General features: G+C 38.0%; 1 protein-coding gene across 6 annotated transcripts in view; it reads left to right on the top strand.

Annotated features, from left to right (window-relative positions):
* Positions 1-15,229, top strand: part of FBXW11 (F-box and WD repeat domain containing 11) — a 142,223-nt gene that overhangs the window by 100,136 nt on the left and 26,858 nt on the right. For all 6 annotated transcript variants that reach the window (XM_053567356.1, XM_053567353.1, XM_053567355.1 and 3 more), the window contains 2 exons: positions 386-476; positions 8,607-8,744. In XM_053567356.1, coding sequence (XP_053423331.1) covers positions 386-476; positions 8,607-8,744 — 229 coding nt within the window. The remainder of the gene's footprint in view (positions 1-385; positions 477-8,606; positions 8,745-15,229) is intronic.

Below are 15,229 nucleotides of genomic sequence, written 5' to 3'. Positions count from 1 at the left end.
CTCCATGCTATATAGCCCAGTTAGCAGAGAGAGAGAGAGAGAGAGATACAGATGGAAGTCAGGGGGTGGTGTGATGAGTGAGGGTTCGGGGTGTATTTTCTATATGGAGAAAGTTGAATGTGTACTAAGATTTTTCATGAAGCTGCATTACCACTTTCCATTCAACTCTGTAGAATGAAAAGGTAAATTACTGTGTCTTGGTACTCACAAAACAAATTAAACTTGTCTCTGACATGTAAGTTTAATTATCAGAATTCCCACTTCTGAACTGTTCCAGTGCAATACAAGTTAAAAGACATAAAAGATATGTCTTTATAAGCACTATATTTGAAAAAAAGTCATCTTTTATGTGCAAAAATGTAACATGTTTGTTTTTATTTGCCAGGGATCAGTACCTGTTTAAAAACAGACCCACAGATGGCCCTCCCAATTCATTTTATAGGTCATTATACCCAAAGATAATCCAGGATATAGAGGTAACTTTATGATTTATCTGTTTTATGTACTCTTTGTGTCTTGTTCTCAACTTTTTATGTTGCCTTAGAGTCTTCTATTATTCTAAAATTATGGAACTAGTAATTTTTAAAAAATTTTTAACTTTTGGAGTAAACGTATAATCTGCGTCTATACTTCAGAGTAGATAATAATCTTTTGCAAAAAACATCTAACTTTTCTCCAACACGAAATGCTTTGGAAAGGCTGCCAGTTAATTAAAACCTTAATCCAAAATCAACTTTTTATTCTAATTTGAGAAATTTTCCAAATTCCAAGGCCCAGTTTTTTTTTTTGGTAAGCATAGTTTTATAGTTTTAGCCATCTCTAGAGGACTAGAGAAGCCACATTCTCAGTTTCCTCTGTAAATTGCCCATAGTTTTTTCATAAAAGTGACTCAGAAATCATTCTAAGCAATAGTTCAGTGGATTTTATAGAGCAATTTTGGATTTGAGTGTAACTTCACCAGACCAGTAAAACTCTGTAAACTTGATGAGAAACATTGGAGATGTTTGATATTGTTCATGTGTTCTAATTAGTTCAGTTTTATTATTTAGACTTTTTCCTTGAACCAGGAAAGACATGCACAGGCATTTCTCATTAACTCTTTCACATGTGTTCTTGGCAGGTCTTGGTTACTTCACTATTTCCTCCTTGGCAGAAAAGTTTAGCTTTTGCTAGGCAATGCTGTATCACCCATAAAGTTATACTCAGTTTCCCAAATGTGAAGTAATCCTCTCCCCCAGGTGATAGACATAAAAGTTATTGTGCCAAAATTCATTAATGGAGAAACATGTGCCTTTTTGGAGTTCCTCCCCTGCCCCCTTTAGGCAGATGTGAACTAGTGGAATCATTCCATTAATGGTAAATCTGAATGTGACTAGAATATCATTTAAAACACAACCCTGTCTTGAGTATTCTGCTCTTTAAAATGACCTATAACATAATCTTTTAGGGAGGTTAAATCATTTAAGACTTCTGCAGACAAATCACCTAAGTGAGAAATTAATTGATCCATCAGCAGTGCAAAACTTAAAATAAATTGCCTCTGCAGTATTCGTAGCTGTGATACCGAGTTAACTTTAATCTTAGGTGGCGTGTATGGGTTTTAGGGGATGGGGGCTGTCTCTTACTCTTAGATAGTTGTACCAAGACATTGCTTGTGTATATTACATGTCTTAGAAATGACATTACCGTCTGTTTTTTTCCCCTGGGGAGGTCAGCTATTTACAAAATATCTCCAGATATCTTTGACTAATTTCATCAAGTCATTTATTTAAAGCCAACTATGAATAAACAGGAACTCTGGATGAACTTTGATCAAGTTGAAGATTTGATGACTTAGGTTACTTTATCTAATCCTCATGGGTATTGTTACAATTGGCAGTATGAATTTGGTATTCTGTGGCATGGTGTATGTGACACCACCTACCATAAGCATTTCCTTAGGCTGAAATGTTACAATATTTTAAAGCTAGCAGAGGAGGCACATGTGAGGGGAAATAGCTATGGAGGAAAACTCTATTTGACATAAACCCTCTCCATCATGGTGGTCTACCCAGGGGTTTTTAAAACGTGGTTTGGGAAAACCCACTGGTTGGCCACTAGAGTCCCCTCTAGATTTTTGTGGGCTAGATCTCTTGGTGTAAGGATGATGTTTTTAATTTGGTGAATTCACTGCTAGTAATAATGATAAAAATACTGTGTCACTGATAGCATTTACTTGTGCCAGATACTTTTTTGAGCACTTCATAATACATTTTCTCATTTAACATTCTGGACAAAACCTGAAAAGTGGGCCAAGTTCTTATTTAAAGTTAAGAAAACTGAGACTTAAAAAGATTAAACTGCTTGTTCAGGATCACACAGCTGGTGAGTCATGAAGTTTGTGATTGACTTTATAATCTTCTGCCCTTACTGCATGTTTCTTTCTTTCTTTTTTTTTTTTTTAAATACAAATCACTGGTACTAAATCAAAATAGAATTCTTTACTTTTGTTCTGGGAGTTTTATTCTGTCCAGGGTAGACATACATGTAGACAATTCTTTTGATGATCCATTGACCAAATGAGAGATTCTCACAGGCTTGGCTTTGCTCTCATGGCTGCTGTAAAACCCACATAAGCAAAATATAGTAATTTTAAGCACCTTCTTTGAGCTCCTACTGTATACTATGAATTATATTGGGTGATTTACATAGATTATTATATTTACTTTCTACAATAAGATACATATTATTATTCCTGTCTGTAATAAGGGTACACTGAGCCCAAGAGGATTTTTAGAACTTGGTACCCATATAAGTAGAAGAGATGGGATGAGATTTTAACCAAGGTCTGTGTATCTGAGATTAGAGTTTGTTATTTTCTAAGTGGAAAATTCAAGAAGCGAAGGCAAAAGAAGCATATTATTATTTGCCTGCACAATTTCAAAGTGGTCTTGTCTCCAGTTGGGTGAATACTCCTTGACTGTTAGTTGAAGTAAAAAAAAAAGCATGTTGGGCATTGGGTGAATACTCCTTGACTGTTAGTTGAAGAAAAAAAAAAGCATGTAAATTAAGGTTAGTTGGCCTCTTTTTTTAAGTTTAATTACGGGAAAGGTAGTATTTTAAAGGGTTTTAAACACATTGTCAAAAGGTAAATTACACCCAGAATGTCAAGTGGATGTCTCCTGGTCCCTCTCCCCAGTTGTCCATACACAACTTAGAGTTTGTGTTTTTCCCTTAGACTTTGCAAGGTTGCTAGTTCATAACACCTTTTTCTTTTCCTTCTTCCTCTTCTTTGGCAGTTTGGCTGACGTGCTGGCTATTGTAATTCATTTATTCCAAGATTTGGCTCTGACAAGCAGAGAGGAAATCTTTGAACTTGCCCTACTACATTGGCCCACCAGAAGCTGGCTAAATTTTAAAGAAAAAGTAGAGAACCTGGTCTAGTGTGGCCATTTACTCTTATTCAGGAAATGAGGATGTGAGAAATGAAGTTTGGAAGAAGTATGCATTCCTAGCTTTCTGCAAAGGTTATCTCTCCTGGGTGTTCTTGCCACACATATTTACAGGATCTTTGAATTGAGAAGATATTTCTGGAAAACCCGAGGCTCACTTAAAAGAAGTAGTCATGTTCTTCTTTCCTATCTAAAATCTTGGTGGGCTTACTGATAGGTACTTTGCCACAGTAATTTAACTTAATCCTCATATTGTCAGACTGAAACTCTCACTCCAAAGCTTATGCCCTTTCCATTCTGTCATGCTCCCAAGTGTCCATCCACAGGGAGTTTTACAACAGATTTAGTCACTGTGTTCTGCTGTTGCAAACTTGGATTTTTCTTTTGCCATTTCAGAACAGTGACAACCCCCTTCATGTAATATACCTTTTTCTTCTCTTTATTCACTGTATTGAAGCCTTCGAAGCACTCTTCTTGAACAGACTGGGAATATAGTGGTGTGTTGTGTTGCACATTTTAATAAACCACATTTTATTCAGGGAAAGTGGGGAGCTTTTTTGTGGTTTGCAAACTTGATATTAACATTGTCCTGACCAGAAAATGTTGAAACTTGCCCACCACCCAGTTATGTTTAGGCTTCTAAAAATAATGTTATTCCTCCATGCTCAGACATCTGTTTTCACTCTGTTGCCAGTTTAAATGCCTCTGTATACTCTGTGTATCATGGCTACTTTCCCAGTGTTTTGAAAACTTGCATAGAGTAAGGTAAGGGGGTTTTATAAGTTCTCAAAAACATGAAATATTCTTCTACAGTAGCCACACCACATGATGGCTAAGTGAAATGGTAGGTAATCACATGTTTAAAGAGGTGCACCTGTCTATGACCTGCATTCCTGCTGCTGACTTTATGATACACAGGAGATCCTCTGTAAGTTGACCACCCAAGAGACTAACAAACTGGTCAACATACAGAGGTGGTTAACCTAAGGAACGAGGCGTACATGTGGTACATGGTCGGTCTATGAAAATTATGTCAACTTAAGGAGGAGGTGGTCAATGAAGGGAGATGGTCACCTATGGAAGTTGTACTGTAGTTGAATGCCGTTTGAAGGCTGAGCCTCTTCCTGGGAATGGTTAAGGAAGGCTTAGGCTTTTTAGCATTAAGTATCAGCCTAGACTTAGACAACATTTCCTGGCGGTTTGTTGAGAAGTTTTTGTTTGTTTTTGGGGGGGTTTGTCACTATTTTTGGTCAGTGTTCTGAATGACTAAGGAAGGACATAATGGCCATTTGATGGCACTATGATGAGAACTTCACATATGTCATCTATTTTACCTTATGTTAGTTTTTAGAGAGTAGGTATTATTATTGCCACTTTCTACAGAGGAGGAAACTGTTGCTTAGACAGTGAAAGTCATTTGCCAAAGCTGCTACGTGACCTTAGTATTTTCTACCACAATTGGCTATCTGCCACTTTCAAAAGCCTAGTTTTCTAGTTTCTCTAAAAAAAAGACTGGCTTATAAGCATTTAAGTAAGAGTCGAGGTTGTCAAACATAGTAGTTTTTTAGGCAGGCATAGTCAGCAGAAGTGCTGCTTTATGTGGGCGGCCTTGGGAATTGAGAACAGTTCAGTCTCAGGAATTACCCAGGGTTGGTGTACAGCAAAGCAGTTGACTCACTGATTTGTTTCTCATGGCTTTTCAGAACAGGCTATGCTTGTCTTGGGATTCAGGAAACTAATGATTTTAAAAACAACCTAAGTGGGGACTTTCTAAAATGACACATCAAGAATTGCTTAACACGCTTTTTATGTTAAAATTCAGAAATGTATTTGAGAGAATAAGGCTCTTTACGCTATTTGCTAACTTTGATTCAACTTGGAATGAAAGTGTGATATCCGTCAGGACTGATATCCTGTGCTCTGTTTCTTGTTTGAAGGTCAGCACTGGGTGGTGTTGTCTGTCCAAACACCTCACCCTGCAGCCTGACTCAGTTCCTGTCTGTGGTCTTCTCTGCTGTATCTTCAGGGCTTTAGGAATAGTAAAAGGTAGTGGCCGTGTCACTCAGTTCTAGACATTTTAGAGCAGTGGGAGAGCCTGTGGAAAATTCTTTTTAATATGGGCATTTCCTCCACCTTCTCTTTTTAGATTAAACAGAATTTTTCCCCCTCACAGTCCCATGTGATAGTAAATGTGCTTTTTCCACTCATTGAAATAACGTGGAATAACAAAGCTACTTACTGATTAGGTGGTATTTTAAAGCATTTGTATATTTTAAACCTAAGAATAGCTATATGAATTTTTCAAAATAACAGAGATGTGTATGTAAACCGTGTTGTATAGTCATCTGTAATACTTCGGGTTCATATGAAGTTACGCATTTGGCAGCAACTCTCTGGGTCCCCAGAGGATATAGCCTGCACATTGGTAAGCCCTGCCAAGAGTTACTGGCCACCAATTAGACTTGTTACCAGTACATCTGCCTTGTAAGTCAGCAGTTTCCTGGAATGCCTAGCCTGCTGAGGTGGCTCAGTCAATATCTAAAAATACATTGTTTCTCTAAATGATTGCAGGCATTGAGTTTAGTTTAGGCAGTGCCTTACATCCTTGATCCTGTTTTAAAAAGTTGCATGTACAGACATCTGTTCGCTTTGATAAAGGTAGCAGAGGTGGGGTGAATTCATTCTTTTGGTTTAGCCATGTGTCTCATATGTCTGACATTTTACCAAGTCACCAGCCGTGATGATCCAGAAGAGCAAGTACTGTCTTTGTAGCAGAAGGGCAGATGAGCATTTCCTCTCTTCTGGCATCTTCCCGGCACCTCCTTGTGTCGCTTTGGTGATGGAAATATGCCATCCTGCCCTGTCGTACAGGTGTGTCTACAAGCTCTTTTGAGGGCAGGGACCACAATTCCAGGATCCTTGCTAAGTGCTGGGACCACAAATGGTGGGAACATTTCCTTTTGAAATATATGTGTATAAACATCTCTAACCCTCCGTTTCTTTTTGTGTAAATTGTGGACATAATTCCTGCTTTAGTGTTACGATGATTAAATTATCTGCAAAATATATAAAATACAGAGCATAGTGTTAGGACATATTAGTGCCTGGCATATGGCATTTAGTAAATTTTAACATTTTGTAGTGTACAGAAGCATACTGCCTTCCTTCAAAGTAAGAGGATATATGATTGTTAGATGTAAACAGAGCTAGCAGTTAAGTGCTTATTAATAATAAAGATGAGATTTATCTCCTTTACCAAGACAAGTACCATATTTGCTTTCTAAAATGCATTCCTGTATCTAATGAGCACACACGGTTTGGGCCCAAACTTTTAGGAAAACACCCCTCGAGGCTCTCAACCAGGAGACACAAATCTGGGGAGGGCTAATGCATCCCTGGTAAACATGCAGACCAAACTGCCTTCCTACAGCAGCCCAGTCTGTGAAGGCTATCCCTTCCCTTTTTCCTGGACACCTGTTCCTCCCTGCCATGTCAGGAACTGTGGCCGAGATGGCCACATGCGTGGCTAGTGGGGTGAGAACTTCTGAAGCCACTTTGCCCATGGCTACCCATGTGGGTTTCTGGGGCCTGCATAGGGATTCCAGTTCCCTCTGTGTGACCGGACCTTGGGCCTCAGGCCTTGCCCTGTCCTGCCATGGCTCTAGTCTGTCTTGCCAGCCCTGTGGCTGCACCCTCATCTGATTGCAGTACTCAACAGAGGCTGCACTGGCCTGCTCCCACCGGATCTGGATTCTCTGGAACCCCACGTTGCCTGGTGCGTCCAGGTAGGATGAGACAGCCCCAGGAGGTCCACTGGACTCTCCAATTCCCAAGGTGTATCCACTCATGTATGATGCATATCCTTATTTTCCCTCAAAAATCTGGGTAAAAAGTGTGCTTTTATACAAGGCAAAATATGGTAATTAAACTTTTAGCTGCTCAGAAATAATCTTTCAAACTATCTCCTAAACCAAAGTATAGCTAGTTATTGTAGTCTCTATTGTCCCCCAATTTCAAGGATCAGGACTTCAGATTTCATAGTAGAGACATTGTTTCTTTTGATCCTGAAAAAATTCCTATATCTTCAACTGGAGATAAGTGCTGTGGACATGACCTACTTCCTTGTTAAAGTTGGCCCAATGGTCTCAGGCCATAGTGCTGTTTATCTCGAGTCCTACAGCACTTAATGAGTTTTGTTGTTGTTGTTATTGTTTTTTGGTCATTGGTACTTATATTTTATCTGGAATTATTTCTGATCTTACGTTCTGTGTGTACTGCCTCAAGAGCTACAACCATCCCTCTTTATAGGCATTGAATGTCCTAGTAGCAAAAGCATAGGGTCAGGAAGAACTGAGTGTGACTTCCAGCTGGTTCAAGTACTGGTTTTGTGGCTGTATGCAAATTAAACTGTTTCCTTGTTTGTAAAAGGAAAATAATAAGAACTTCCTTCAAGGTTATCACGTGGGTCATTCAACCATTTCCCGATACTGTGTGCCTAGAGACTGGAGAGGTGACTCCCTGAACATAGTATGCTTCCTGTTGATGTCTGTATCCCCAGTGCCTAGCACAGTACCTAGACTGTATTACATCTCTGTTAATGTTGCACGAATGATGGAAGAACAAGAATTGAGGGCTTAAATGTGCCATTCTTACTTTGAAGAAACTGAAGTCTGAGGGGAGATCAAAAATAACAAACAAAATTCTTTCTATGTAGTTTGGCATAGTAGTTTCTTGATATCTTTTCTTAATAATAAGACAGTTCTTAGTTTGGATATATAGCTTGTCAATATATGCTTACTGATGAGGGCAGTCTTTTGCCAATTATTTTAATTGGCATTTAGGAGCAACCCAATGAGTTATTATTTATTTGTGTTTTTTGGGTATAAATAGCATTCTTTGAACATATTGAATTCTGTCTAGGCCTTTTTTTTTTTCAAACCCAACCCAAAATTCATTGGAAATCCTGTGGTAGTTGCCAAACGGGCAGGAAAAGTTCGAGAAAAAACATTGTTAAGTTAGTGCCTGACTTGGAAAAGAGTATGATTCCTATCCACAGACATTTATGCAAACCAAGTTTGGGGTATCAGTGGTATGCTGTCTCTGCAAGTAATGCCAAAGTCTGAAGCCTAATTGATTCATAAAAACTCATCTCTTGCTTTCTTTTCCCCCCCGCAGACCATAGAATCTAACTGGCGGTGTGGACGACACAACTTACAGAGGATTCAGTGCCGCTCAGAAAATAGTAAAGGTGTCTACTGTTTACAGTACGATGATGAAAAAATTATCAGTGGCCTACGAGATAATTCTATTAAGGTGAATGACAGTTTTGCATGTATTATTTTTAGAATCATGGTTATGTGTTAGGCACTAGATGTGACAGTCTTTCCATTTACTTTAGATTGGTTTTTATCTCTTCCACTCAATCTTGGCAACATGGTTCTAAAGAACTAGAGCCAGGGCATTTCCCTGTAACAAATACAAGACCCTGGATTGTCTCACGTCTTATCTTCCTCTAGGCACATTCACATTCTATATTCTGTGTTAAGTGTAAGTAGAAAATATCCCAGCATCACAGGACTCTTGATTACTTTGTTAGCTGGTTGCTAGTCGGTCTGTAAATCTAAGTCATTACCTTTTATGGTTTCTGAGAAGGACTCAGGTAATAATATAAAAGAATGGTAGAGCAATTTATGTTTTCATTCACTTTTCAGTAGTAGATAGACTGGATGATTTCTCCATGTTTAATCAGCTGATCTGACATTTGTTTTATTGTTCATAGCTTATTTCCTTATATTTAAGAAAAAATTGAATTTTTAAAACTTTATATACAAGGAGATTGATGCTTTTTAGTGTAAAATTCTGTGAGTTTGACAAACACACAGTGCATAACCGTAACAATAATCAAGATAAAGAACAGCTCTGTAATTCCCTTGTTCTGTCCCTTTCCATTTTTTATGCTTATCTGCCTCTTTTCTGTGCTTATCAATTAAGCAATTCCCTTGCCTCAGCCTCCCAAGTAGCTGGGACTACAGGCTCCCGCCACAACGCCCAGCTATTTTTTGGTTGCCGTTTGGCCGGGGCCGGGTTTGAACCCGCCACCCTCGGTATATGGGGCCGGCGTCTTACCGACTGAGCCACAGGCGCCGCCCTAGTACAAGTATCTTTATAATAAAGGTTTTTTTTTTTCCTTCTGGATAGATGCCCAGTAATGGGATTGCGGGATCAAACGGGAGGTCTAGGTTGAGTTCTTTAAGGTTTCTCCATACTTCCTTCCAAAAAGGTTGTATTAGTTTGCAGTCCTACCAGGAGTGCAAAAGTGTTCCTTTCTCTCCACATTCGCACCAGCATCTGCAGTTTTGAAATTTTGTGATATAGGCCATTCTCGCTGGGGTTGGATGATATCTCAGGGTGGTTTTAATTTGTATTTCTCTCATAATTAGGGATGATGAGCATTTTTTCATGTGTTTGTTGGCCATTCGTCTGTCTTCTGTAGAGAAGATTCTATTCATCTCTCTTCCCCATTGATGTGTATGGGATTGTTGGTTTTTTTTCTTGTGGATTAATTGAAGTTCTGTATAGATCCTAGTTACAAAGCTTTTGTCTGATTCAAAATATGCAAATATCCTTTCCCGTTGAGTAGGTTGTCTATTTGCTTTGGTTGTTGTCTCCTTGGCTGTACAGAAGCTTTTCAATTTAATTAAATCCCATTTGTTTATTGTTGCTATTGCTGTTGTTGCTATTGCCATGGCAGTCTTCTTCATGAAGTCTTTCCCCAGGCCGATATCTTCCAGTGTTCTTCCTATTCTTTCTTTGAGGATTTTTATTGTTTCATGCCTTAAATTTAAGTCCTTTATCCATCTTGAATCAATTTTTGTGAGTGGAGAAAGGTGCAGGTCTGGTTTCAGTCTTTTACATGTGGATATCCAATTCTCCCAGCACCATTTATTGAATAGGGAGTCTTTCCCCCAAGGTATGTTCTTGTTAGGTTTATCGAAGATTAGGTGGGCTGTAAGTTTCTGGTTTCATTTCTTGGTTTTCTGTTTGATTCCAAATGCCTGTGTCTCTATTTTTGTGCTAGTACCATGCTGTCTTGACCACTATGGCCTTTTAGTACAGCCTAAAATCTGGAATGGTGATACCCCTGGCTTTGTTTTTATTACTAAGAACTGTCTTAGCTATACGGGGTTTTTTCTGGTTCCATACAAAACGCAGAATCATTTTTTCCAAGTCTTGAAAATAGGATGTTGGTATTTTAATAGGGATTGCGTTGAATCAGTAAATTGCTCTGGGAAGTATAGACATTTTAACAATGTTGATTCTTCCCAACCATGAGCATGGTATATTCTTCCATTTGTTAAAGTCCTCTGCTATTTTCTTTCTTAAGGTTTCATAATTTTCTTCACCTCTGTGGTGAAGGACCTCTATAAAGAAAATTATAGAGGTCCTTCAGCTATTAAAAAAACTGGAGATTTTGTAGCATTTGTACTAACCTGGATGGAGGTGGAACACATTATCCTGAGTGAAACATCACAGGAATGGAGAAGTATACATCCTATGTATTCAACTTTGATATGAGGACAATTAATGACATGGTGGGGCATGGGGGAAGGGGCGAGCAGACAGGAAGGAGGTGAGGGTAAGGAAGAGAAAAAAAAGGAAGAAAGACAATAGTGACTAATTCTCACATAAATTGGATTCGATTTTGACTAACATACATTACTTAAAAAAACATTAATGGGGCGGCGCCTGTGGCTCAGTCGGTAAGGCGCCAGCCCCATATACCGAGGGTGGCAGGTTCTAAACCCGGCCCCGGCCAAACTGCAACCAAAAAATAGCTGGGTGTTGTGGCGGGCGCCTGTAGTCCCAGCTACTCGGGAGGCTGAGGCAAGAGAATCACTTAAGCCCAGGAGTTGGAGGTTGCTGTGAGCTGTGTGAGGCCACGGCACTCTACCGAGGGCCATAGAGTGAGACTCTGTCTCTACAAAAACAAAACAAAAAAAAAAAAACATTAATTTTTTACTTCAACTTGTTAATATGCTGTTTAGGATACAGGATACTGCATCCTCATTTATAAGTGAATTATGTTTGTAATTTCCCCTTTATAATATGTTTTTTCTAATTTTAATATCAAGTGTATCCAGATTAAGTAGAATGATTTTGAAGTATTTCTTCTTTTTCTATTATCTATAAGATTTGGCATGATCTATTTTTTTAAATTATCTTTTATCTTCAGTTGTCTATTCTTTGATACTTTGGGGAAAAAATAATAAGTAGTAGTTAATTGATGACTCCATACTGAACGTCAGAGTCAAAGCATTCTATAATAGACATACTCTTATTTGACAATGTGAATGTTACTTCCTTTGCATTACTATTGTTATTATTACTTAATACTTCGTTGCAGCAGTCGTCTGATTTCTTTTCTGAATGTATTTGTCTTCATTCGTTCTTTGTGAGGTTTTTGTTTCTGGTCTCTATCTTAAACATTGTTATGGTTGTTAAATTTTAAGCCTTTTTAATTTTGTAAAGGGAAAAAGTGGAAGCCTAATGAACGCATATATATGTGAAAATAAAAAAATAAATTAAAAAAAATATTAGCCATTCTAATAGGTGTGTAGACAGACATACCTCAGTTTGCTTTAAATTCACATTTCCCCAGTGTCTGATGATAGGGAACATCTTTTCTTGTGTTTATTTGCCATCTGTATGTTCCTCAGTGAAATTTCTTTCTTTCTTTCTTTCTTTTTTTTTTTGTTGTTGTTGTTGCAGTTTTTGGCCGGGGCCGGGTTTGAACCTGCCACCTCCGGTATGTGAGGCCGGTGCCCTACTCCTTTGAGCCACAGGCGCCACCCTCCTTAGTGAAATTTCTTTCAGATCTCTGTTTTCTCATTACTGAATTTTTAGAGTTCTTGATATATAGTTCTTTGTTGGGTATGTTTTATAAATATCTTCTTCGTGACTGCCTTTTTATTTTCTTAATGTTCTCCTTCATAGAGTAGAAGATTTGATTTTTGATGAAGTCCTAGTTTACCAGTTTTTTCTCTTATGGACCATCCTCTTTATGCTATATCTAAGTTTTTCACTGACCTTCAATCTGTAAATTATGTTCATTGACTGCATTTCAGAAATCTTTGGCCATTATATTTCCAGATATTTTTTCTGTACTAATTTCCTTCTTTTTTGCTTCTAAGACTCTAATCACATAAATATTAGATCTCTTGCTATTGTCCCACATTTTTTCAATCTTTTTTCTTTTTCCTGGATAATTTATATTGGTCTGTCTTTAAATTGACTGAATTTTTCATCTCTCATCTCTATTCTTCTCTCCCCCTCCCCATTAAGTGAAATTCACAGGACATAGTAGTATAGTAATACAGTTAAAGACTCTTGAGAAGATTATAATAGAGACACCCCAAGTTCCAAAACTTTCTTGATTAGAGAACTCTATATAATGCTTATTGATAGCTCTAACCTATAGCCATCAATATACTCTAGAAAGAGTGGCATATGTTACTATTTAATTTTGGTAGTTGATATTTAAGGAATAGGTAAGAATTGTTTATAATAACTTTGTCAAAGCATATACTATCTGTGGACTTGTAATTCATTTACATTTAGTGTGTTTTCTAAAGAATTTTTTTAATAGAGACACACTCATGTTTAATTAAGCTTACATTTGATGTATAAGATATAGAATCGTAAAGCAGAAGTACATGTTAGAGAAATTATCTAGACCAGTGTTTTGTACTTGATTCTGCACCTTAATCACTAATTACCTTTAAAGTATCTCAGATTCTATTAGGTTAGAAATTAAAAGCAAACTCTGGTATTACCTGGTATTACAGAAGAATACATATTATTATTATTTTTATTTAAACAAAATTTTTTAAAGACAGGGTCTCACTCTGTTGCCCAGACTGGAGTACAGTGGCATGGTCATAGCTCATGATACAGCCTTGAACTAGGCTAGGATTACAGGTGTGTACCACTATGTCCAACTACTTTATTTTTTTGATTTATTGTAGAGATGTGAGTCTTACTACATTGCCCAGGTTTGTTTGAACTCCTGTGCTCAAGTCATCCTACTGCCTCAGGCTCCCAAAGTACTGGGATTAAAGGCATGAGCCACCAGGCCTGGCCTAGAAATTTAAATGTCCACAGCACTTATAAAATCTAGTTCACTGGTATTAAACTTGGGGACACGCAGATTATGATAGCATTATTTTACAGTCAAGAAACAGGTCCATAGAGTCTATCTTTGAAAAAATAAATTGTCATCTTTCATTAAATAGAAACAATATTGAACACATAGAAAACAATGGAAAGGTTAAAAGAGGAGAGAAGGTTTGGCATATAAGAAGTTTGGAAGTTGCCACTCTGTCCTGACAAGTAAAATTCTGGACAGACTACAAAATCAACATCTCTGCTTAGATCCATAGAGAAGTGAGGTCACAGGAGAAACCACTGCCCCCCACCCCCATTTGGAGAGATAGGTAAATAAAGAAAACTAAAACTTACCAGAGTAGAAACCTACCAGGAGAGAAACACCTGTGAAAACCAATGCCCGGGCAGGGTAACCGGAATTGTAATTGACAAATTGCTGGAGGCTCAGTGTGAACAAGTCTGAGAAATAAAAATTCCTGAGAACCCAGTTGTTGGAGTGCCCCACACTTTTGTGACTTCTACCTCCAACAGTTCTACCACTTCTTACAGTGATTATCAGGAAAAAAAAATCCTCTTGTTCTTCCAACAGGGAGAGAAAAGAAGACATTTTGAAATACATCAGGGTATTCTGTTCTTCTTAACCATATCTACCTTCTGGAGACATTCTTTAAGCAGAGGCTGTTAAGCTAAGGTTTCTTCAGAGCCTAACTGACCTGGGGAAAAGGACATACCCAACAGTAGCCCCCCTCTAGCTATTTGGTCCCACATAAAGGGGCTAGAGGGAACTGAGAAGCACTTGTAAAGACCACAGCCTGGAGACACGGGCTCACTAGAACACCAACACCCAGTCACATAGGACTTACAGTTTTATAGAACACATCCTTCCCACACCTTACTACCAAGTTACTGAAGGTCTATTTATAGCATTTCCTTTTACCCAGTACTTTATGTCTGGCTCTCAAGAAAAAGTCACGAGGCATACTGAAAGGTAAAAAACAGATTGTGAAAAGACTGTGTGTCAGAGCCAGACTCAGATATGACAGGGATATTGTTATTATAAAAGTAGGGGCTTAGAACAACTATGATCAATATGATAAGGGCTCTGATGGGTCAAATAGACGGTGTGCAAAAACATATGGACAGCAAAAGCAGAGAGATGGAAATTTCTAAGAAAGATCATAATCCAACTACATTTACAATCACTTTTTAAAAGTGTGAAACAAAGTTTATTGAGGAAGAAAAAGATAGGTTTACAGAGTTAAAATGTAGGTTTACAAAGGAAGATATATTTGCCATAGATAGCAAGTAGGCCTTAATTGTTGTGACAAAGAAAAGGCTTTGAATATGGCTGGGAGTCTGATATTGCCTGGATTGGGCCTACCTTGTAGTTTAGACAGATCACCTTGGAACAAGAGTCTTAACTTCAAATGTCACTGGTTTGAGTGTCCCAATCAAAAGACAGAGATTGTCAGAGCATATCAAAAAGCAAGAGCCAACTATATGCTGTCTACAAGAAAGTCATCTCTTTATAGGCATGCAGATTGTGTAAATGATGGAGAAAGATACGTGATGCCAACTCTTAATGGAGAGAGCAGGAGTAGATAGATTAACTTCAAAAAGAGTAGAGTTCAGAG

This window comes from Nycticebus coucang, chromosome 17 (genome assembly GCF_027406575.1).
Source record: "Nycticebus coucang isolate mNycCou1 chromosome 17, mNycCou1.pri, whole genome shotgun sequence".
Taxonomy (NCBI): domain Eukaryota; kingdom Metazoa; phylum Chordata; class Mammalia; order Primates; family Lorisidae; genus Nycticebus; species Nycticebus coucang.
This window is presented reverse-complemented; position numbering and strand designations above follow the sequence as displayed.